The sequence below is a fragment of the Agelaius tricolor genome, unplaced genomic scaffold, assembly GCF_023055355.1.
Source record: "Agelaius tricolor isolate 1412-34295 unplaced genomic scaffold, bAgeTri1.0.p SCAF_4, whole genome shotgun sequence".
Classification (NCBI taxonomy): domain Eukaryota; kingdom Metazoa; phylum Chordata; class Aves; order Passeriformes; family Icteridae; genus Agelaius; species Agelaius tricolor.
The window spans coordinates 7,038,541-7,062,467 of record NW_027269264.1 but is presented as its reverse complement, the minus strand read 5'-3'; the positions used below and the strand labels follow the sequence as shown (position 1 = coordinate 7,062,467).

Genomic DNA, 23,927 nt, shown 5'->3' with positions numbered 1-23,927 from the left:
AGAGCTCCTGTTTGCCCTTGATCCCTGGGAGTTTGAGATTTGCTGAGGTTCCTTTTACTTAGTTATTTTTAAATAATTTGGAAGATTTGCTGCCATTTCCTTTTCCATTTGTCAGAGTTGGGTATGAGCAACACTTTTCCTTACCGATGCTTTAGGTTATCTTTTAACTCTTCTAGGTGGTCCACTGACCATCACTAGGAGTCATGCACCTGGAGATCTCTTCCCCAAAGGAGAGACAACAGTCCAGTACACAGCTGTGGATCCTTCTGGCAACAACAGGACATGTGAGATCCGCATTGTCATCAAGGGTGCGTTGTCTTCAAATTCTGGCCAAGACCTGGCATTGTTTTAACTGAATATCATGAAGGATGCAAGACTGCTCCACCTCCTCATTTAGTTATTCCCATTTTGTATTGAGGTAACTTGAATGCAGTCAAAATATTTGCCAGTACCAACAAATAAATTATCTACGACTGAATCAGCACAGCAGTGAATTTGGTACTGTAAATTCAAATTAGGTATAAAAGCATTGAAATTATGATACATTAAGCAGTAAAACTTACCATTTTTGCAAACCCATTTAAATGTATTAATAGGTGTTACTTGAATCTTGCTTCAAATGTGTAGTTGAAAGGAATTTTCTGCCAATTTTTCTCTAATTACATGCAAATACTGCAGCAGATAATAAAACACTCTTTAGATTTTGGAATATGCCTTTACCTTTAGATATACTACTGCATTTTGTTTATTGCATAGATATCTCTTCCCCATAGTTCACTTTCTCATTAAAAATCAACAAAATCATCTGGCACATAAATTATATTAAGAATGAAAAATCTACTTTATATCTGCTTTCTACTTTCTATGTCTCAGTTGGACATCTGTATAAAAATATCTGTTAGTGAAGAGAGAATTTAAAATCATGCAGACAGGAATTTTGGTACAGCTTTCAGGAAAGGTAAGTTGCAGATGAATGTGCTAGTCTCTGATTTGGTCTAAATCTCAGCAAGAACCAGCCCGTGCTTAGAACTGGCATTGTACCAAGGTCTATAGCATCTCAGACTTTTTGTGTTCACTGTTTGTGACATAGTATCTACAGACATTCACAACTTCCTTCACAGCTGGCCTGAAACATGAATCATAACTGAGCTCATGAGGGTATCCTAAGATGATTCTGATGAATTCATGTTATTGTGAGGGTCCAGAATGTTTAATGTTTCATTTCAGAATTCAAGATGTAATATAGTTTACTAGAATTCATTGTATAAAGTTTACATGAAAACTTAGATTGATGTTTTAAATTATTTTACTGAATAGTTTTTCATATGTATAACTTTTTTTTAAGTCTTCATGTTTCTGGTTTTCTGATTGCAAGAGCAGAATTTGAGAATTATTTAGCAGTAGCCTGATCCTGACTTTATGGATATAGCAAGTAATGCTTCCACAAACTTCAACAGAGGCAAGATCAAGTCAATACTAGATACTTTTGGAAATCCTATCAGTGCTGTTTTCATGCAGGATCACTTATTTCACCATATTAATCAATGTATAAATCTTTGTACTTTTCATAGGTTCTCCCTGTGATGTTTCCTTTGAGCCTGTGAATGGTGATTTTGTATGCACATCAGATGAAGCAGGAGTTAATTGCACATTGCACTGTGCAGAGGGTTACAGCTTTTCAGAAGGAACAAGTGAAAACTACTATTGTGCATATGATGATGGTCTCTGGAAACCACCTTATTCTCCAGAGTGGCCTAGCTGCTCTTGTAAGTATTACTGTTATTAGAATGGATTTCCAACTCATGAAACACTAAATTTAATGAGAAAGCAATTGAAAATATTTTAGAAAATCTGACTTCTATTTATATATATAACAAATATACTCTGTCCTCTGCCTCTGAATTGTTGCAAAGATGGTGAAATGATGTTTGGAAGTCTGTAAAAATGTTTTTTCAGAAGCTGTCTAAATCACAAAAGTAGCAGTGCATTTCAATTCCAGGAGTCACAAAATAACAACAATGGCAAAACAAACAGGTTAATTGAAACAGTTTACTAACAAACACTATCAGTGTCTTTTTAGTAGGAATACAACAGTCTTTGCAATTTACTGATTGAAATTCACAGTGTGTGTTGTGCTTACATATCTAATTACCACCAGTTTAGAAGAGCTTATGTGTTCTCTTTGAGAGGGACACATGCAAAATTTCAGTGGTGGAATTTTGCACATTTAGTGACATTTTTATAATAAATGTATTAGAACTACATTTGAAGCCAGTCTTTGTACTATGTTGCATCCACTTCCATCAGAGTCAATTTATTGGTTTCAGCAATAAAAATCAGTGTTTCAGCTGTGAACAAACTAGAGTTATGTTTCAGAGCTGCCAATTCAAAATCCGTAACTTGGACACTTCAGAACTTGGCTTAATTTCTGGACAAGAATTTTTATATTTAGTCTAGCAGCATTAATAATAAGACTTTCATATTTATGGCGTTCCTCTCAGAAGTCAGCATGGAGTTTAGTAGACAGTTCATTGTTTTCTTCCATTGAGAAAAAGCTGAAGTAAAAAAGTTACCTGGGTTTTAATTTCTTTTAACTTTTCTAGTAAATTTCATGCCTGCCAAAGGGTCAAATCATTGACTGAGATGTAAGTGGTCTGTTTGGATTGCTGATTCAAAGACTGCACTTACCTTCTTGTATTTCAGTTTTAGCCTAAATTGTCTTGATTTTAGTTCTGAAACTCTTGCACTGATCAATAAAAATTTATTTCTCCAACATTTTTCAGTAAATCGTTTTGCAAATCATGGATTCAAATCCTTTGAAATGCTCTACAAAGCAACACGATGTGATGACAACAATCTTTTAAACAGCTTTACTGATGCATTTCAGAGTGCACTTGGTAAAATGGTAGGTTAGTAAATACTCCTTCCCTTTGCATACTTCTTGAAAAATATTGTTACTTTTTCCAAATAACTAATTTTCTAGAAGGAAATTGACAGCAGAAGCTTTTAAGTTAAATCGGAGATTTTTCATAGGGTAACAAGCTATTTTTAAAAATAAAGATGGTTCACTGGCATTTTAATGTAATTCAGTTTGGTGTCCAATGTGGACTTGTACAGGACAGAATTTATGCAAGTATCCAAGATTTTCAGTAGGCTTCCAAAGAGAACCTGTGTAGTTTTGAAACCCCCAATCAATTGTCCCCTCAGTGCTGTTTTTGAAAATTGGATATGATCATAAAATAAATGCATTTTGTATAGGATATGTATAATATATAACCAAATAGTATGAATTAACACACATGTGTACAAATGGATACATTCCATGTTTGGTGTGTACCTCCAGGCACTGAAATCCAGCAGCAGTGATCTGGTCAGGTTTCATGAGCTTCTCAGTTCTCACTCTTATCATTAAGAACTGCACAATACTGAATTTGAACAGGCCCTGTCTTTCTTCTCTGCCGTGACTCTTGCTCTCCACTTCAATATCACAATCTCCCCTGTTAATCCACAAATCTCTCCTCATCTGAGAAGCAGAACCAGCAGAATGTTGAGTTCTGATCCCAGGAGTGGATGTCCAGGCCTAGTGCTACATCATTTTACCAGTAGAGAAAACTGGGCATGTACAGGTGTTTTTGCAGGACACAGCCCATATTCTAATAAAAGGTTGTCTACTAACTAAAAAAAAACATTGTTAGCACATACAGATAATGGGCAAACTCCTGCAGCTTTGGAACATATGTCAGTAACACTTGTCAAGTGGCTGAAAAGTTAGGTGGCATGTCAGGCAATGTCTAACACTTGGACATAAATGTCTGTTGCTCACTTGCCCTGATTTGGGTTTGTTCTTTCCAGTAGAGAAATCTTGATTGGTTTTATTTCTGTTTCTTTCCCTGGTGCTACCAGGTTCCAGTGCTTGGACCATTCCTATTGGCAAGTAAAAGATAAGAAAAAAGTGGGTAGTGACCTATCCAAGCATTTACATTTAAATGCAACAGTCTTGAAAAACATTTAGAAAGGCTGTTTTGAATATGCTTATTACTATTCCCAAGAATTTGAAGAAGTAAGGTTTGAAAGCTAGAAAAAAGTGACAGCATTGTTTTAAACCTGACAGAATTACAAGTAACATAGCTGGAGAAAACACAGGTGCTTTATAAATATGAGTTCTCCAGTCCTCTTTGGCAGGGAGAAAAATGCCTGAATTCATTTCTGTATTCTTAGACTTGGCATGCAGGAGTGGTTAATTGTATGAGTAATGAATTGACATCTTCTCTTAAAAAAAACAAAAAGATCTCCTACAATGAAAAGATTGTACTCATGTAAATTGCTTTCTTATTTCCAGCAGACCTCGTCAGGGTTATAAGAGACATGAAAGGGGAAATCTAGTGTCACTAACAGAACCAGTACTTTGCATTGTAATTAGAAGTTTTTGTAAGTCAGGGGAGAGGGCTATGTGGTTTTATGTTCTTAAAGTTATTCTTCTTTATGTTGAAAGGTCCCATCATTCTGTAATGATGTTGATGATATTGACTGCAGATTGGAAGATCAGACACAGAAACACTGCTTGGAATATAATTATGATTACGAAAATGGATTTGCCATTGGTAATTATTGATTCCATAGGTTCTTAGCCATCCAGGTTTTAAAGCAGCATGATTCTTGCCACAATGTCTTTAGTGAGATTTAAAATTTTTTTTTAAGTAACTGTGGTACTCATAAAATAATAAGCAATTGCATAAAAGGTTTTATAAAAATATTGTGAAACTTTTTGATATCTTGTATCAATGCTGCTTCCTATATAATGTGGAGTAGAATTTCCTGGGATGCCTTATGGTGGGGAGGGAAAAAAAGCACACACACACGGAGTCCTAGAAACCTGCTTGATTAGCCTAGAAAAAAGGAACTTCTTAAAAACATAGTTTCAAACCAAAATACTGAAAAGCTACAATAAATAGATTTGGAAGTTGTTAAGAAAATGAGGAGCATCTGTCATGCCAGTTCAGATCTCCACAGAATCCTCATTGTGTAAAGCTGTATGCGCTTAAGTTGGCTTATTTGCTGTGAAAATACTTCCTGCATGCACAGGCAGATTTTGCACCATGACTGTTGCAATATCAGAGTGAAAGCCATAACCATCCTAGTGGTTGTTCCCACTTTGGTTCATGCCAAAGTAAGTATGTTGTCATTTTCAGTCCATTTTTGAATGGCTTAGTGACTGTGTTGTACTGCTGTTATTCTTGGCCTTTCTGAGTCCCATAGGGGTGCTGGGAGCAGAAAAGCTGAAAGTGGAGAACTTACATTACCTACCTTAGCAGGAGGCTTTTTGGCAGATGCACATCAGGATCTGTTATAGGACTTATGTGTCTCTTGCACAGGTTTATAGTGGAGTTACTTGGTAGAACTTCCTGCTTATGCTCACCTTTTGTAATGCTTCACTCTGAGAGCATTTGTTTGTGCTCAGACATGATGCAGGTCTGGACATTCAGTCTGCAGTTGTCATCAGGGTAAGAATGAATGCTGATGACAGCTGGAACTAATCTGTAAAGGCATGTGGAAAAAACACTTACAGACATGGAATTTAGTGTCCTATTCTCTTCTGGTTCATGTCAACCTCTTACCAAAATAACCTTGTTGTTGTTTTTCCAGGAGTTTCTCATAATTTTACACTGTGGAAGCAGGAGAGAACTCTCTTCAAGGCATAAGGGACAGCAGTTTAGAAAATTAGTTGTGAAACACACAATATTAAACTGTGGAGTTAACTTGTCCTAGTTACCACTGTAAACAAAACATAATATTTGTGATGCTAACAGATAATCGGCAGATTTTTTTTTTCTGTCTTCATGTCTTTTAAAAAATAATCTAGATTAATGAAATAGACCACATCCCTCTAGATTTAGTAATCATGAAAAAGTAGATTATGTACAGAAAATATTTTGATTGAAATCATGTTAGAGTGATGAAGGACATTAGAGAAGGGTGAATTTGACTCACTGTGTATAACAAGAAATGCCAGTCTGGGGGTAATACACAGACAGGGTGATGCCTTTTCTGAGAGGCCAGACAATGTTAGAACTGTTCAGGAGTTGTTAGAAGATGCAGTGGAGACATGGCATAGGCTATGCTGTCTGTAAGTTGGCAAGAGGTGGAATCAAAGGCAATATGGAATTGTTGAAGAAGTTGTTGGCAGATGAGGGTGCATGTGAGGGTTCATGAAAGGCATGAAGAGAAAGAATTGCAATATGTGACTATTATAACTAGTTCTTTAAAGCTTTGACTAATTTCACCAGACTCGGGACCTCTAAGGTATCAGTCAGGAGTAAGATTTTTCGTTAGTAAAAACTCAGGTACAGTGGCAACTTGTACAGATTCAAAGCCAACATATGTCATCCAGAGCTTCAGACAGATTATACTGGAGTTGTGTTTTAGAAATAAGTGAGGGTAATTATTTTCCACATGATGTTGATTTCTTTTTTGTTTTTTTCTTAATGTCCCACAGGACCTGCTGGCTGGGGAACAGCAAACCACCTGGATTATTCCTATGGTGATTTTGTTGATGCTGTACAAGGAGAAGATTTATCCAAGCATCTCTCTGCCTCTGTAAAAGCAGCACCTGCTCGGGTCAAAAGGCATAAGCTGAATGTTCCAATGACTGACCAAAAAATAAAGTTAATATTTAACATCACAGGTGAGACAAGTCAAAACACCAAACTTCTCTGCTTCCTGCTTTTTAAAAATTGTGTCTCTAAGAGATTCAATAAAACTTGTTTAGCTCACAGAAGCCTGGTGAAGATGCAGATGGCAGTTCTCTGGACACATTTGATAGCCCCATTTCATCACACTTTCTTCTTGAGGGAAAGATCACAACCTCATTGTCATGGAGAGCTTTGTGCACATGGCCTCCTTTTCACTTTCCATTGACAAGCTTTAGCACTGTACTCTTGATAAGTTCCAGAGTATGCCGGAAGTGCTGACTGCAAAATTTTTGTGTTTTTTGTGTTTGCTGTTTATATTCCAGCTAGCGTGCCACTGCCTGATGAAAGGAATGATACAGTGGAACTGGAAAACCAGAGACGGCTCCTTAAAACTCTGGAAATGATCACAAACAGGCTGAATAGAACTCTCAATAAGGAACCTATGTATTCCTTTCAGTTTGCATCTGAACTCATTGTAGCTGACACCAACTCACTGGAGACCGAGAAAGCCTTTCTTTTCTGCAGGCCTGGTTCTGTGCTGAGAGGGAGAATGTGTGGTAAGCCAGATAACTTGTTTCTTATGTGTATTTAAAATCCTTTTGCAAAACAAGCTTTTAGAGGATGTTTGCAGAGGGTTATGATTTGACACAGTCCAGTGTTTGTGGTCTCCCATAACAATAAACTGCAAAAATGCTTTGCACAGTTTGACTTCCAAAGGATGTTTATATTCCTAACCAAGGCCTGTGGAAAAGGGATGCTTTGTACCCAGGATTCCACTCCCAGGCATATCCTTGCTTGGCCATACAGAGAAAACAGTGCTTGGTATGCAGTCTTTTAACCCTGTTAGTCCTGTGAGTGATGTGTAGCGAAGGTGGATATTGGATTCCATTTCTTGTGCATAATTAAATCTTTGCAGTGTTCCAGACAGATATCTCCCTACCTGCTGGGGAACAGAGCCACATTTCATAAAAACTTTGTTTGAGTAAATGGGAACTCCAGGGGCAAGAGAGGTATGTATGATTTTTTCACTCTGAGGGAAACTTAGGTTTCCAACATTACATTACAGTCAACTGCCCTTTGGGTACCTATTACTCCCTGGAACATCTTACCTGTGAAAGCTGCTGGACTGGATCCTATCAAGATGAGGAAGGGCAGCTGGAATGCAAAAGTTGTCCATCTGGAAGCTATACTGAGTATCTACACTCTAGAAGCATCTCTGAGTGCAAAGGTAGGGACTTCTGTCTTATTGGGACAGCCACTTGTGAATTCTTGGTGACATCCTTCTGGACCCATGGTGGAAGTACTGGAGTGAAGCTAGCATGTGAAACAAGGAAGAGTCCTAATTGCATCTTAATGCATATGGAAATATCTAAGTTTTCATCACTGCTCTACCATGCAGGATGCCCAGGCGGAGGTTCTGAGAAGAGTTGGCCTTTGATGCTTTGTTTAATTTCTGTCTTTCATTTCTGTATTTCATTTCTGTGATTGCATTTTTCAGACACTAATACACTTAAAATAATTCCGTTGTCATCCTTGCCAGCCACTTTCCATCCTACCCTACGGTGCTGAGGTATTGAACAGCACAGAACCACTATGTGTTCGTGACTTCTTCTGAAAAGGAAATAGCTAGTTTGATTTAATTTTTATTGTCTTTATTGCCATTAGTTTTGTTGATTACAATGAGTAACTGAGTAAGTTGATTACAATGAGTAACTTGCAGTAAGTCATCTGTGAGGCTGATTGCAGAGAATTCACTTGTTAATAATTCATAATTGCACTATCAGTACCCTATCACAACAGTCTTTTTTTTTGCTCTTTGTACCCATTAAGTCCTTCAGAGTAGAGTGTGCTCCAGAAATAAAATTCCTTGTGATGTGTATTGTGATTTCAACATTATTTTCAGAGATCAGAAGCCCTGTTTCCTGTTGGACATTGCTCAAACTTTCTGAACTCTTTTGCCTTATAGATCAGTGCAAGCAGGGAACTTATTCACCTAATGGCCTTGAGACGTGTGAAACATGTCCACTTGGAACATATCAGCCATCATTTGGATCCAGGAATTGCATCTCTTGTCCAGAAAATACGTCAACAGTAAAAAGAGGTGCAGTGGATGTCTCAGCTTGTGGAGGTTTGTAACAAAAAGGGTAATGAATTTTTTTTAGACTAAATATTTAAAATGTGTAAATTGTTGTTTAAATATCAGCTAATGTTATCCAATTCATCTGCCTGAAACTGAATTCCTATTCTGGTTAAGTGTAGACCAAGGAATATTTCCATCAAAATGATAGGTTATTTCCTGTTACCAATTCCCCTCCTTCTGATTATAGAAGAATCAGAATCCTTCTGATTCTTATATAATAAGGAATAAAATGAGATATGTGATGGGTACCTAAATGAAAATTTTTCCTTACAGAAGAGAAAAGAAATTGTCACTATAATTTCTCCCTTGTTTTCTATACAAAAGTTCTGAATTCTAACACAATTTGCTCAGTAATTTTTTCAAAGCAGTTCTCCTCAATTGTCTTTGGCAAGCTTTGCCAGAAGAATTCCCGGGGAAATAGTCTGTAAGGATTCAAGGTGCAAAAAAGTCTTGTCTTTGTCCTTATTTCTTCTTGAAGGGGAAAAAACCAACAACTGAAACAAACAAACAAACAAATTTTTAAAAAACTCCAACCAAACAATAACAAAAAAACAGGTGTGAAAGACAAAAGGGAAGTTCCATTTAAAAGCCACCTCCAGAGCAGCAAAAGTAGTAGAATTAAATACTTCCCAGATATTGCCATAATCCTTTGAGAACAACATAGCCTCTCACAGAAGATTTTAAATTAACATTTCCCAGAGTTGTAAATTCTTGGCAGATTTCATCTTGTTCCTTTTAAGTCTAGGAAGACACTATGACAGGAGAAGAAAAAGTGATAATAAAGAGGTGGAGGGAAGTAAAGTGCATGTGCAAGAGATCAGGTCGCTCAAAAAGGTTTCCTTCCTCTTGCAGTACCATGTCTTGCAGGCGAGTTCTCTCGTACAGGTTTGACACCTTGCTACCCTTGTCCCAGAGACTACTATCAACCAGACCCGGGGAAGTCCTACTGCTTGTCCTGTCCCTTTTATGGAACAACAACCATTATTGGTGCCAGATCCATCACCGACTGTTCAAGTAAGCCAAATAATCTCTGCTGCATAAAGTGATTAAGGGGAACATCTAAAACATATAGCCAGAAGTAGTCCTAACAGAAAACATCCAACTTACGCTCTGCACTCTGTTTTCAAGCAGTGAAATTCTCAGCTGGTTCTGCCTACTGGTGTTGCTTCTGACTTTAAGACTAACTCTGATGCATGCCAAGGCTCAATAAACAGAGTATACATAAGCAGTGTGTGTGTACATTTCCTATGTGTACTATACAAATATACTATAGAGAGAAATATATATATAAATATACACTAATACGTATATGCATGCCTGTAACTGCATATAAAAAGACACAAAATATTTTTTTGTGTACATACATGTATGTGTTTTAGAAATGTTTGTCCTTACATATTTTTGTAATGGGTACTGTAAAGTTTCTTTTTATCAAATTCACTTTTTTCAGCATTTCTTTAGGCACATTACTAACATGCAGTTTTAATGCCCCCATGGAATAGGGACCTTGTTTCACAGCATTATTAACAGTGCTTTCATATCTTTACTCTTTAGGTTTTGGCTCTACTTTTTCAGCAGCTGAGGAAAGTATAATGATGGTACCAGCCTTCCCAGAAAATATCAGCAAGCAGTATAAAGCCAGCAGTCAGGTAAGGACAGTGTTATTTTAGTGTTATTTTCCAGTGCTATCTCAAATGAAAGAAAAAGCACTTCATGCAGCAGTAAACAAGTAAAACCTTTTTAACTGTAATTCTTTTGCTGACTTTACTTCCTGAAGAGATGAAAGCAATGGTTAAGAGGGGAACACTCAAACTCTCTTTGTAATAATAGAAGCAATTTCATTGAACAGAGGAAGTGGCATCAGCTGTTGACAGCCTTCACCTGATGTATTAAATACCTATTGCATTTGTAAAAGAAAAGTAAACTACATGGAAGAGGTTCAATCAATCTAGAAAAAGTATGTTGACTGTGTTCAATCATCTGAGGACTTCCATATGCTGAGTTCCAGAAAATTCTACCAGACATCTAAGCCTCAGACATAAAATCTTGAGTTTACATGTTGTAACACAGATACACTTGAGAGGACACAAGCAGAGCTCCCTCTGTTGTGAGTACCCTCTCTGAAATACAAGTGAAGTTGGTCTAGTGACAGTGCTTGCTGGGGATGCCTCCTTGCCCTCAGCCTCTCACCTCTAGTCTGTAACTCTTGATAAAACTGCTTTGATTGAATTGGAATTTGGAATTGTGTAAAAAGGAGCAAAGTTGACTCATGACAAATTTGGCCTGAACCATTATATAACACAGGGACAGGAAACAAATTAATCTCCTGTGGTTTTAGTTGACCATTAACTTAAGGGCTTTGATGAATTTGGGTTTGCAAGAACAGGAGAAATAATGCCACATGGTTAAATTCCCTGCCAGGCCACCTAATGGCCAGTAGCAGGAAGCGATAGCTGATGTAGAGGGATGCAAAGTGGAGAACTTGCATATAAATGTTGTTTAATAAAAACTGTGAATCATAGCTCAGACAGTTTTGAGATTTTGTTAAGTAAAATGTAATTTTAAAATAATATTCAGATTTGCTGTATTTTTCAGTAGGAAAAAGCCCACAAATGGTTAGCATGCTGAGAATACAGAGGAGGAGCTAGAAGCTAAAGCTGGTGACTTTTTCATCCCACCTTTCCAGAGTGACTAGTGGGGTATACGGTTTAAAACTAGAGTATTGTGTGCCAGCTTTGCTGTAAGTGTATCATTTGTGCCTTTGGCAGGTCTTTCATGAGTGTTTCCTGGAACCGTGCCACAATAATGGGACATGCAAGCAATTAGGAAGTGGATATATTTGCATATGCCCACTTGGATATACAGGTAAAAAACTGGGAAGCAGGTGAAGTAGCTACTACTTCATGATGCCCTTAAAATGAGGACGTTTTAAGAAGCAAAGCATTTCAGCATAAGCCTAACTAATTGGAATATGCATCACATGTTTAGAATATATAAAAAATAGATACTTCTTCATGTCCTTGCTGAATTATGTTGTGTTTTGCAGAAAAGGTTTTGAATGGGATTTCTTTTAATGGAATTGGTGGATGTGAAAATCCTATCACTTGGCAATATTTATGATTAACAAAAGCTAGAAATTTGCAGTCTTGACAGCTAGTTCTACCTGTACAGAGCCTGTACTTGTCTTCAGTGTTAGCTACCCAGTTGCTTCAAATCAAAGAGGTATCTTATAATCCAGCTGTTATCAAGAAGTTACTTTTGATTGCCCCTCTCTGAAGCTGAAGTCTGTTGCCCAATGTGCATCACACCTTTCTAGCAATATTTGTCTTAGGTCTGTGTTAAAACATAACCTAATGAAAAGATGATAAACCTGAATGTCTGCTAATGTAGGGAATTAATCATGTTTTCCTACATTAGATAGTCATGGCATCCATTTTTCTGAAGAATTTTAAATTTTGGCTTCCAATTCTAAGTCCTTTATTTTGCATTCTAGGCTTGAAATGTGAAACACAAGTTGATGAGTGTAAATCATCTCCTTGTCAAAACAATGGAATATGCAAAGACGGCATTGGGACCTTTGTTTGCCACTGCCAACCAGGCTATTCAGGTAATTTGTTTCACTTCATAGCTTTTCTTCAGACAGGCTTGGTTTCTGTGCCAAGTAACACAAAGCACAAATGCTGTGTCATTCCACATCCAATTATAACAGGAAAACAATATGATCTACAGCTTAGAGTAAGGTTCTACTATATGTGAATAGGTTTTGAAATACAAGGGTAAGCATCCAAGGACAGGGTGTGGGAGTGTGTGTGTCTGTGTGTGTGTATGTACCCTTCTCCTTTGTGACATTTCTGGTCTGAAAAGAGGAATAAGGGTTAGGGAATTAGTAAATACTAACAGGGGAGGTGCTTGTGAGACTAGACACAGCATTTATGCGGTTCCTTTACTGCAGCCTTAGGAATAAGTGAGTGGACTTTTGATTATATTCTTTCTCATGCACATTGAAGGTATTGAAATTTGCAGGGAAACTAATACACTCAAATAGCTGGCCAAAACAGCACCTGATTTCTAAGTATGGAATAAACTACTGAGGGGTTGATTTTGTGTGATCAAAAATAAGGTGCTGTGTTTTCCATTAGAAATGGTCTCCCCCACTGTTCGTATTTATGACTATACATTTGTCAACATTAGCAGTAGCTGGATGGGTTTTTAAACATTATAAAGATTCACAGTGGACTTTGCATATTGATCCCAACATCTAAATAACACAGATTATCTTTGGAGTGTTTCAGTAGTACAGTCAATCATGCAATTTTGTCACCTGCTGTCGGTAACCTTTGTCATGCTTGTGGTGTGGTTTTGTTCTGTTGTCTACATCCAGTCACTGCAGCATACAGTCTGTCACTGTGTCTTGATCATGCCTTGTAATCCTGCATGTTCAAAGGTCTCTTGTGCGAGGAGGACATAAATGAATGTAGCTCCAGTCCATGTTTAAATGGAGCCCACTGTGTTGATGGCAAGAATGGCTACCGTTGCACGTGTGCAGAAGGGTTCACAGGTACATGTTGTTCTCTTTAAGCCAGCTTTTACTCTTTCTGACCAAAAAATGTGTCTTCCTACCCCACCCAAAGTATTTCCATCCCACTGCTATATAGCAATATATATATTACATGGTGATATGAATGTAAGTTATGGATGTTCCTTAGGTCCATCTAGTGTCTCAGACTCTCCGCAGTGTAAATGTGACTTCAGAAGGATTTTCTAAGTGCTAGATCTTCAATTACTAATTTTGCAATGAACTTGCTGTGTGATGTTAAGGAACTAACAACATCATTTTAATGGGTTCAAATTGTTGTTTTTAATTTTATTTAAAAATAAAAATATTATAGCAGTAGACAAAATGGTCTATATTAAAACTACTCCCCAATCCCATAGTCTGCTTTTACAGATTTCTATAACAAATATACATAGCTGTTGATTATCATGTTGCCAAAAAGCTCCACTATAAAATCACATGCAGTTTCAGTGCTTGTGACATAGGGCCTTTTTCACATCATAAATCACAGAGTCACATGTTTCTGGCTTTCACATCTCTCCTTAGAGTTAGGTTTCAGCCAAATGTCTTTTATAGCACGTTTTCATTACTTGCTCAGAATAGTTTTTCAGGTGATTTCCTGGTTCACCCCAAATTAGTCACATTTAAATTTGACAGTTTGCTACAGTTATTTCTGTAACTGTTAACATGGTTCCCATAATTCTTCTGTGTTTACTTAACCTCTGTTAATGGAGTAAATTCCAAACCTGCATGGTTACTCTGATGTTTGCTTTTTCTCAGAAGATCAGCTACATCCTTTAAAAAAAGGAGATGGGTTAATAATCTTTTTTCTTAGGTTAATTCAATCCAGAGCTGTTACTTTGTTGGTTTCTTTTCCCCCTCAGGTGATCACTGTGAAAGGGAGATGAACGAATGCCTTTCCAACCCCTGCCTTAATAGGGCTGTTTGTGAAGATCGAGTTGGAAGTTTCTCCTGCAAATGTCTCCCAGGTTTTACTGGTGTCTTGTGTGAAAGAAACATTGATGAGTGTCTCAGCAGACCCTGTAGGAATGGAGCTACATGCAGAGATGGTATCAACAGCTTCAGGTGAAAAACAGATGATTGATGTAATATAATATGGAAAGTCAGACATGTTGAGGTGCCTCAGCCTTCTCAGATTTCAACAAGCATATTTTGGCAGCCTGATCCAAAATAAGTGGTCCCTTTATGAAGAAGGAGATCTTAAAAGACAAGAAAATATATCCTAGTGTCTTGACTCTTAAAAATTCCAAGGAAAACAGCAAAGAAAATATGCAGAGTTTGAAAGTAAGCATGGTAGGACTGCATGGTTTTAATACTGATCTTCCAAAAGATGTCCATTTTTCCAAATTTCAGGGGCTTATCTTGCTTTCTGTTGGAATAATACATGATGACCAATTATGTACCTGTTAATACTACATTTCTATAGCTTGGAAGGACAGGGATAGCTGTACATACTGAGCCAATAGAGGTTAAAATACAAACCCCAGTGGAAACTTCCAGCTGTTTAATTTTATGATTTAGGGTATCTGAACTCAGATCAGAAGCTACAAATGCCATCAGAAGTGTCATATCCTAGATCACTGTATAGGTAGATGGGCCAGCTATTAACATCTGTGTTTAGTTTAGTCTTTTCCCTCCCAAAAACCCCAGAAGTTTTAATGCCTTTCAAGCACCTTGGTTTTCCAAGTATCAGTTTTGGTTTTCCAAGTATCAGTTTTATACTGGCTTGGTTTTCCCTATATATAAAGGTGACTATCTGAAAAATTGAATACCTCTCATCATTAATTCTGTGTATGTAAGAGGTATGTTTTACTTGTGGAAGTATAATGGTTATGTCTCATTATTTCATATAAAAAATGCAGGCTCTTTAAATATTGTATTGTCCCTGTCTAGACGTGTTATTATGCAGCTAATAGAGGGCATGCTTAACAGAAATGACCTCTTAAGCATGCTTATTATGCATGCTTAAGAGGAATGACCAAAATAAAATTCCATTAATTCTGTAGTATATAATCTGTTGTTTGTTTTTTTTTTTCTTAGTATTGTTATATACTGTTCTCATTGGCAGATCTGGCCTCATAGCCAGAACTCTTTGTTGTGATGGCTGTCACCTTTGAAGTGTGCTTCTCTTCCTCCATAGGTGTCTGTGTGTGACAGGGTACACAGGACAGAACTGTGAAGTGAACATCAATGACTGTGCCTCCAGTCCCTGCTTAAACCAAGCCACGTGTGTGGATGCCTTGAACTCGTACGTTTGTAAATGTCCCCCTGGCTTTACAGGCAGCAGGTGTGAAACAGGTACACAGGACTAAGTCTCAGAAAAAGGTGGCTTGACTAAGTCTCTGTGCAAGATTTTCACTGGCTGGGCTGATTTCATACAGCTTCCTCAGAAAGTAGCTAGGATGGTGGGACTGTGAGAGGATGAGTGTGTGACTGCAGCATTAATAAGTGTAATTGCAGACAAGTAACAGCATGTGTCTGAGTCATTTCTCTTTTCTAAGGCATGGTTCTAGCTTTTTAATACCCCATAGGTCTATTGAGTTTAATTTGTATTTGCTCTGTTTATCTGGGTTAAGTAGATCTTTCTGTTTCTTGTATTTTGTGTTGGGCCTTGTATCACAGGGCTGGAGATTAGTAAGGGGTAGTCTTAGCTTCAGAAGTCCTAAAGGCATCAAGTTCCCTACAGGCAAAAGAGTATCAAGTTTGCTGTGGACAGGTGGCATGGGTCACACCCATAGCACAACTTCCTGGGGGATACTGGAGATCACAAGGCTCAAATCCTTTTCCCTGAAAATTATAAAGTAGCCAGTGAATCTTTAAACAGAAGCCATGTTGATTTCCCAAAGACAGTAGACGACATTTACACCTGCCATCCTATGTCAGAGTTTAACACCCACCTTTCAGGAGAGCTCCACTATATAACATTACATGTAGCATCCTTGTAAAGCATGTCACTGTGCATTGAGCAGTAGCACAGAAGTGCTGTCCCATACCAGGCAGTGTATTTCAGTAAGTCCAGAACAGGAAAAATCTTGAGTTGTTTTGGGTTTTTTCTTCAAAACTTGATTAGATGGAACAAGGTGATTATACCTCTTTATGTTGTTGGATGGTAGATGGTAGATGGATATGTCAGGTCAGTGATTCAGTTCATGTTATTGCTAGATAAACAGTGTCTTCTGGATATTTGTCTTCAAGCACTGTATTTTAGCCTTGGAAAGCTCTGTATGCTGGCTGATGTTACACTACCAAAAGTTCTTTCTATCTCTATTCAAATTAGTGAATATTTTTTGTGCAGGACTTCAATCCACTTTATTGCATTTGATTGGATTTCATTGGATTCTCTTTCCATGTTTGTGTGACTATTGTTCTGAATACTCTTTGTCTTCATTGCAGAACAGTCCTCTGGTTTCAATCTTGATTTTGAAGTCTCTGGTATCTATGGATATGTCATGCTTGATGGTATTTTACCATCTCTTGGTGACATCACCTGTACATTCTGGATGAAATCCACTGACACCACAAACTATGGGACTCCCATTTCTTATGCAGTAGAAAATGGAAGTGATAATGCATTTCTTCTGACTGATTACAATGGGTAAATCACAGTTTTGCTTTTCTATAGCTTACAGATGTCTTGGATTGATAAAGGAAGTGTAGAACAGAAGTTTGAATGTAAGCTTTGCCTACTTTGGGGTAGAAAAATCTGCATCCAAACTCCCTTGACAGAGTTGTCTCTTTGTTTTTATTTTCTTCTTGCTTTGTTCCCATCACTTTTTGCTCTATAGAAGAGTAATGGCAAGAGAGCTGTGAGTTTAGACAACATTTTTTTTTTCTGTACTATATTCACATCTTTTCTTAATGGCTTATTGAGACAATGAGTGGAACAAATGGAGCTCAGCAAAGTACTTCTCGCATGATTCTAAACGCAGAGTATGACTTGCACTTTTGCAAAAGCAGTGTGACTTCCAGTGTGACTCAACAGAAAAATTTAAGAATCCACTATGCAGCCATGACTTGAGCCTTCATATTTTGTTACAAAAGCATGTCACTCATTTCACCATGCTTTGCATATGATAGCCAACTTCCAAGTGCTCTGTGATGATCTTTCAAGAGAGATTTCTCACATGATAGTTATTACATGCCTGTTATCTTATTAGTCAAATAACATCTCTTTGAGTCATGGGAGACAGACCATGCTTTTAAGGTAGCTGCATGCAGCTGAGTATGCTGTGTCTTCCCTGCAGCTGGGTTCTTTATGTGAATGGGAAAGAGAAGATAACAGACTGTCCTTCAGTGAACGACGGTAACTGGCACCACATTGCGGTGACGTGGACGTGCAGGGATGGGGCATGGAAGGTGTACATCGATGGAAAACTGTCTGATGGAGGCAGCGGGCTCTCTGTCGGATCAAAAATCCCTGGTATGCTTTATTTATATTATACCACATTTGGTTGCCTTCGTTCTGTTTTTATTCAGAATATGCAAGGAAATGTTTTGGTGTTTTTAGGATATATGCACATGTTCAGCATTTCTGAAAAGCTCATGTTTGCTATTCTTATTTTGTGAGGACAGTTCCCCCCACTCAGCATCACTGAAGATAAAATGCACATTTCAGAGGTATATTGGTAGGTAGCTTGTTTTATGGACATCACAGTTTAGTCCACAAAGGAACCTGTGCAGGGCTGGTTCTGGAATGGCTTTGTGAAAGTGTCTAACTCAACAGAATAAAGTTTATCAGGCATTTCCCTTACATATGTGTCGTGTGTTCAGCGTTTGTTGACTTAGCCTTTTCCTGTTCTTTTCAGGCATATATTTGAAGTTATGTTTGTATTTTTTTCTAACAAGTGAAGTTTGCTATTTCATTGTTTCCTGTGATCAGTTATCTATAGTATAAGATCAGAGGGCACAAAAAATAGTATCTTCAGCATTAAAGAGCTATGAAAAGCTTGGTATCATTTGGCTGCAAAGAGGTTTTGTTTTGGTACTGTTTGCGTACTGCTACCATCCAAATTTACATAGAATTTCAAAATACTATTTCATTAAAATAAAAAATACAGTACTAAAGCATTTTAGTCCATGACCCTTGCATTTGCCCGTCTTTCCCACTTAAATTGGAGTTCTCTCCAGAGATAAGACCGAAGTGTGCTGTCTCCATTACTTTTTGACCTTGTCCACATACCCTAGGTTGTAGAAGATGCATGTTCACATGTTAATGGACAAGGTGAATAAATTTAACTTGTGTGCCATGTCTCAGAGCATTAACTACCCACAGTGTGGGAGTATGGAATCATACTCCCACACTGAGGGTAGTTAATGCTGTGAGACATGGCACACAAGGGGGGTATAGAATCACATTTGATCTGTATGAGTTTGTATGCTTTTGTTTGAAGCAGGAACTGTAAGTTGGTATTGTAAAATGGGCCCCACCTGCTCAAAACTGTATTTTACGTTGCTGTGTGTTATGCTTCAAATACTGACCTATAAGTGATCTCATTGAGCCAATATCATTCCTGAAGCAGCCATAGGTGATTTCTGCTCCCATGTGAGTTTGACAGTCACTTCCAAGTTGCTAGGTTGACCTATCTCAGTCTAACATAAGTCTTCCAAGAGGTTTTGCTGAGAGAGTTTGAAAGTGGCTGGTCTTCACTGCAAAATCCAAGTAACATAGGGCAGCAAAAATTTTTGTTTTGTTTAGTTTTTAATCTTCTTATGGGATCCCTGCTGTAAGGCTTTGTTTCCTATCCCTCTTCAAATTCTGAGTTTAGGTGGCGGTGCACTTGTGCTGGGTCAAGAGCAAGATCAAAAAGGAGAAGGATTCAACCCAGCTGAATCTTTTGTGGGCTCCATCAGCCAGCTCAACATTTGGGACTATGTACTTTCTCCACAGCAGGTAAGTCCTGAGTGCAGTGTTTGAGCAGAGAGCTCTGAACCTAGGATGAACATTTGAGAAGGCACTCTAGGTCAGCATACTGGGGACACCCCTACTCCCACGGAAGTCAGTGGGATCAGATGGAGTTCTGGCTTAGGGTAATAAGCTTAATGTAGTTAGTAAAGTAGCTTTAAGCAGAACTAAGCCTGGTAAAATCAACACTGAGTCACCTTCTGTTTTGATTGAGCCTTTCTGTAGTATGTGGCTTCAAAACAGGAAGGAAATCATGCATAAAAATTAACAGTACTGCTAGAAGAGAGAGAAATTCAGTGGAATAAGTAAAGTGCTTGTTTTACAGACTACATACAGTTTCCTCATTCTGCTGTTAAAACTTCAGAGGGGAGACATCACAATTTCAGTCAATGCATTAGACACTGAAAAATCTGAGCTTTATAGTTCCAGAAAAAGTCTGAAAGGGCAGGATAACTTAATATGGAATTACACCTACTCAGGTACCTAAAATAAAAGCTTGGCAGCTTTTGGCAGCACCAAATTTCCACTGAGTTAAAAATTAATAAAGACTGAAAGATGTCTGCAAGGACAGTAATCCCTCAACTTTTCTGGGAGCCAAGCTTCAGTGCTCAGTTATCCTCAAGTGGAATTTGTTTCTCTATGCCTAGTTGGGACCTCCCACTTCCATTTATGACTACTGCTTGTGTCTTCCACCATGCACTGCTGTACAAGCCTGTCTGTACCTGATCATCTCCCAATACACACAGGGCTGCTGAGAGATGTCCCCATAGCTGCTTCTGCTCTAGGCTGAACCAAGCTCTCCTCCCAGGGTGAATGTTCCATCCCATCTCTGAGCTTGCTCCAGCTTGTCAGTGTCTTTCTTGCTGTGAATTACCCAAAATGGAATGCGGTACTTCAGATGTGATCTAATAAGCACTGAGAATGAATAATCACTTCCTTGGTTTTCTGATGGTAACCCTATTCACACAGCCAAGGATGCTGTTGGTTCCCAATATTTGCACAGTGCACAGCTGGCCAGCGCTCAGCTCACTGCCTGCCAGAATCCCTAAGTTCTTTTCCACAGAGTTCTTTTACTGGTCTTGGCTCTCCTCACCTATATTGTTCAGAATTTTTTTCCTTGCCATTTTTCCTTGTTGAGTTTTTGAAGTTTATCTTTACTCCAGCCTGTCAAAGTGCCTATGCATGCAACTCTGTCCTTGAGCACACTGATTGGTGATAGTATCACCAGCCTGATATTATCTGCAAACCTGAGGACAGTGCTCCATCACTGCTTCCTGCTCATTACTATTTCAATCCTGAAGGTCAGAAGTGCTAAACTGTTGATAACACTTGAACAACAAAGACAAATGTTTAATCTTAGAGAAATTTCTTTGAGGAAGAATCTTTGGATTACAAAGTTTTGCTCTTTTCCTGATTTTTCTTAAATTTGCATCACTAATTGATGGTTAATAGCTGTTTGTTATCCCTGACCCAAATAAGAAATAATAGCATGAATAGGAAAAAAAGTAAAGCAGAATCTTTTCTTCCAGCATCCATATGTCTCCTCCGTTTATTTCTCTGTATTTTTACTACTTTGCCTCTCTGACGGGTTAAAAACTACCCCACTATCTGCAACAGTTCTTGACTTTTAGGGTCACCAACTGTTGCATTGCCAATCAGATCTTCAAGTTTTTGTTCACTAGCAGTTTTGAAGCTGATAAGCGTACATGTGATTTTATAGGGCACACTGGTAAAGAGTTTTAAGCGCAACTTTCTGAAACTTTCTCAGTAGTTGCCCCTGTTTCAATGACAGGTCTGATTGAATTCCCACTTGCTTCAGATGCAGCAGTTAGGACAAGGAAGAAAATCCTGCTGTTCATTTGTAGTATCCATGTTGCTCATCTGAAAAGACAGATGTAACACCAGACAGGAAGCTGAGTCAAGCTTCCTATACAATTTTTACCTCATTTATTTCAGAGCTTGGAATAGTAAAGTGCTATTGTAATCTGTAATCATTAAGTTTGTTCTGGCCAGCTGGAACTATTCATTAAGTCTTAACTTTCTATTCTCAGCCATAAAGGAAAGCAGGGTGACAGAATAGGTTGCTTAGTGAATAAAGGATGGTGGAATCTAGTCTTTAAGATTTTACTTACCTGCTTTAGTTATTTATTCACTTGCACATTAATTTTGTATAGGTAAACTGTCACTCTGGTAGCTTTGTTGTTGAATAGGCAGCAACAGAAATATGAGTTGTGTGTAGGGAACTGTGAGGTCCTTTCTGGCCCTCCATTCTCCATCATATGCCTTGGAAGCGCTGATTCCCAAACTTGTTTTTCCTACATTGGAAATTTTTTCATGCAGATCCCTTGCAATTTGTTTGCAGCCTTTGGCCTAAGCAGTTTCCCTTGGCACAGATTGCTGAAATGAGAACTTTGAAATGGCCTCAGAATAAACAGAGAATGTTGGTTCCTTCTCCAGCTATACTGACTGTATAAAAGTCTAACTGACTGCTAAAAGTCCAATCTGCCTCAATGGCTTCAGAGTAGGGACAATATGAGAACAAATCACTCCAAAGTTCATCATGTACCTTTCCATCTCACAAGGACAGACACTGTAGAATATTATTCTTGGTTGAATTTATCTGCTGGAAACTTGACAGAAGGCTATCACCCATCTGAGAAAACTTTTCTATCCGAGACATATGACCAGATCTTCTTTCAAGATACCAATCTGCTGTTGGTCTAATAGTGTGTTCCTTTGTTTCTCCTGTACTTAGCTGACCTATATAGTTCCTGTTTCTATACTCCATTATTTATGTCCCCATCCCACTTTGGTTGGGCCTTGCCTACAGTGTTGTACAGAGTCTAGTTAATTCAGTTCACAAAACTTGTGTTCTGGAAACAACTAATTGCCTTATTAAGCTTCTCCTTTTTGTATTTCTGTCCCTTTTACATGGTGCAGGGCTAGCAGTTTTCAGGATACAGATCTTGAACACTAAGTTCCTTTTGGCTCCTATTTGACATTTTCTGCAAATAGATAAGTGTTCTCTTCAGGTTGCAGCCTCATTACTGTCTTTTTCTGTGACGTAGATGTGTTCTTCTTTTACACTAACAAATTCAATTGTGTCTCAAGAACTGTGTTCAATACCTTGTCTGTATGTCAAGTAGTCCTTCAGGTAGTGATTCAGCCATATCTAGATGGTTTATAAGAACAGAATAATAAGTACTTCAGCCAGGAACCTCTTGTGCTAGAAAAGATGAGCATTACTCCCTCAAGCATCTGTTCTAGTGCTGCATACACGCATGAAGGGAATATTTTTTTTAATATTCTTTTCCTACATTGTCCTAAAACATCATCTAACCAACTTTTTTAAATCCATAGGTAGAATCTCTGGCTACATCCTGTCCAGAAGAACTGCAAAAAGGAAATGTACTAGCCTGGCCAGATTTCCTGCCAGGAGTTGTTGGAAGAGTGAAGATAGATTACAAGAGTATATTTTGTGCTGGTTAGAACTTTACTTCCTAGAACCCATTTTTTTCTGAGCAACACTATAAGACTCTTTTATGGGGTCAACTAGCAAACTTGCAGCCTTTGCTCTACTAACCTTGAATAAATTATTTTGATAATTTGACAGTTAGAACATGCAGTCCTTCATTCTTCAAATTCCAGGGTTTTGTAACAAAAGTTCATTGAAATCTATGACAAAAATTTATTGCTTCCTGAATTGAGATGGGAAAAGAGTGAAGATGGTAGTGGATCAGAAAAAAAAAATTCCTGCCTTGTATTCTAATAATTATTGTATAGTATTAAAATACCTGCTGCCTCCTCGCTTCTTTTTCTGTAGATTCCTTTTCTGTTTTTATATGTTGATGATTCTCAAAACCCTTTGGACCCATGGGATGTAGCATGCATAACATTTCTGAAAGCTTTTTCCTGGGTAAACTTATACGGGATCAAACAAACACATAACCAGTTTGTTCATTTCAGCATGTAGCTGTACCTCTTACTGAATGCATATATTCTTTTCACAGATTGTCCATCTTTGCAAGGATTTATACCTCATCTGCGGGCCTCTTCTGCTGATTTAAAGCCAGGGTCAAAAGTAAGCCTTTCCTGTGACCCAGGATTCCAGATAGTGGGAAACTCTGTTCAACACTGCCTTAACCTGGGACAGTGGACACGGCCTTTTCCCCGATGTGAAAGTGAGTTGTCTCAGTGAGCTGGCAGGATTAGGAAACTCTGGTGTTTATTTGGATCCTATCACTATTCATGGCCTGGGTTTTTTTGCAGCTGTCATGCTCTTGAATCCATTCATGTTACAGCGTAAGCATGTATGCTTAAAACTAAACTCATGTTTTGCTGAGCAGAAACTGTATCATAACCATGTTCTTACATGTTTTTCAGCCAGTTTCTAACATCCATGGCTGTTAGAGAAATTAGTCCATTTGGATCAGCAATCTGGTCCTTTCCTCCCCAGTGGCATTAGGAGTGTGGAAGATGCACAGGAAATGCTAAAATATCTCTGTAATTTTTAGATGTCACTGAGAATGTCTGGTTTGAAGTAGAAGCCTTGACTTGAGTAAATTATGACCTAATTTCTTTATAGGCAGCATATATTTCTGTTAGGACTTGGAAGTGCTC

General features: G+C 38.1%; 1 protein-coding gene across 1 annotated transcript in view; it reads left to right on the top strand.

Moving 5' to 3' along the window:
• SVEP1 (sushi, von Willebrand factor type A, EGF and pentraxin domain containing 1) overlaps positions 1 to 23,927 on the top strand; it is a 115,473-nt gene that overhangs the window by 50,907 nt on the left and 40,639 nt on the right. The window contains exons 11-30 of the mRNA XM_071424471.1: positions 177 to 308; positions 1,572 to 1,766; positions 2,784 to 2,905; positions 4,493 to 4,601; positions 6,494 to 6,682; positions 7,013 to 7,246; positions 7,756 to 7,917; positions 8,656 to 8,817; positions 9,682 to 9,843; positions 10,384 to 10,478; positions 11,598 to 11,694; positions 12,323 to 12,436; positions 13,274 to 13,387; positions 14,269 to 14,470; positions 15,546 to 15,703; positions 16,799 to 17,000; positions 17,650 to 17,825; positions 19,171 to 19,295; positions 22,668 to 22,791; positions 23,318 to 23,488. Coding sequence (XP_071280572.1) covers positions 177 to 308; positions 1,572 to 1,766; positions 2,784 to 2,905; positions 4,493 to 4,601; positions 6,494 to 6,682; positions 7,013 to 7,246; positions 7,756 to 7,917; positions 8,656 to 8,817; positions 9,682 to 9,843; positions 10,384 to 10,478; positions 11,598 to 11,694; positions 12,323 to 12,436; positions 13,274 to 13,387; positions 14,269 to 14,470; positions 15,546 to 15,703; positions 16,799 to 17,000; positions 17,650 to 17,825; positions 19,171 to 19,295; positions 22,668 to 22,791; positions 23,318 to 23,488 — 3,045 coding nt within the window. The remainder of the gene's footprint in view (positions 1 to 176; positions 309 to 1,571; positions 1,767 to 2,783; positions 2,906 to 4,492; positions 4,602 to 6,493; positions 6,683 to 7,012; positions 7,247 to 7,755; positions 7,918 to 8,655; positions 8,818 to 9,681; positions 9,844 to 10,383; positions 10,479 to 11,597; positions 11,695 to 12,322; positions 12,437 to 13,273; positions 13,388 to 14,268; positions 14,471 to 15,545; positions 15,704 to 16,798; positions 17,001 to 17,649; positions 17,826 to 19,170; positions 19,296 to 22,667; positions 22,792 to 23,317; positions 23,489 to 23,927) is intronic.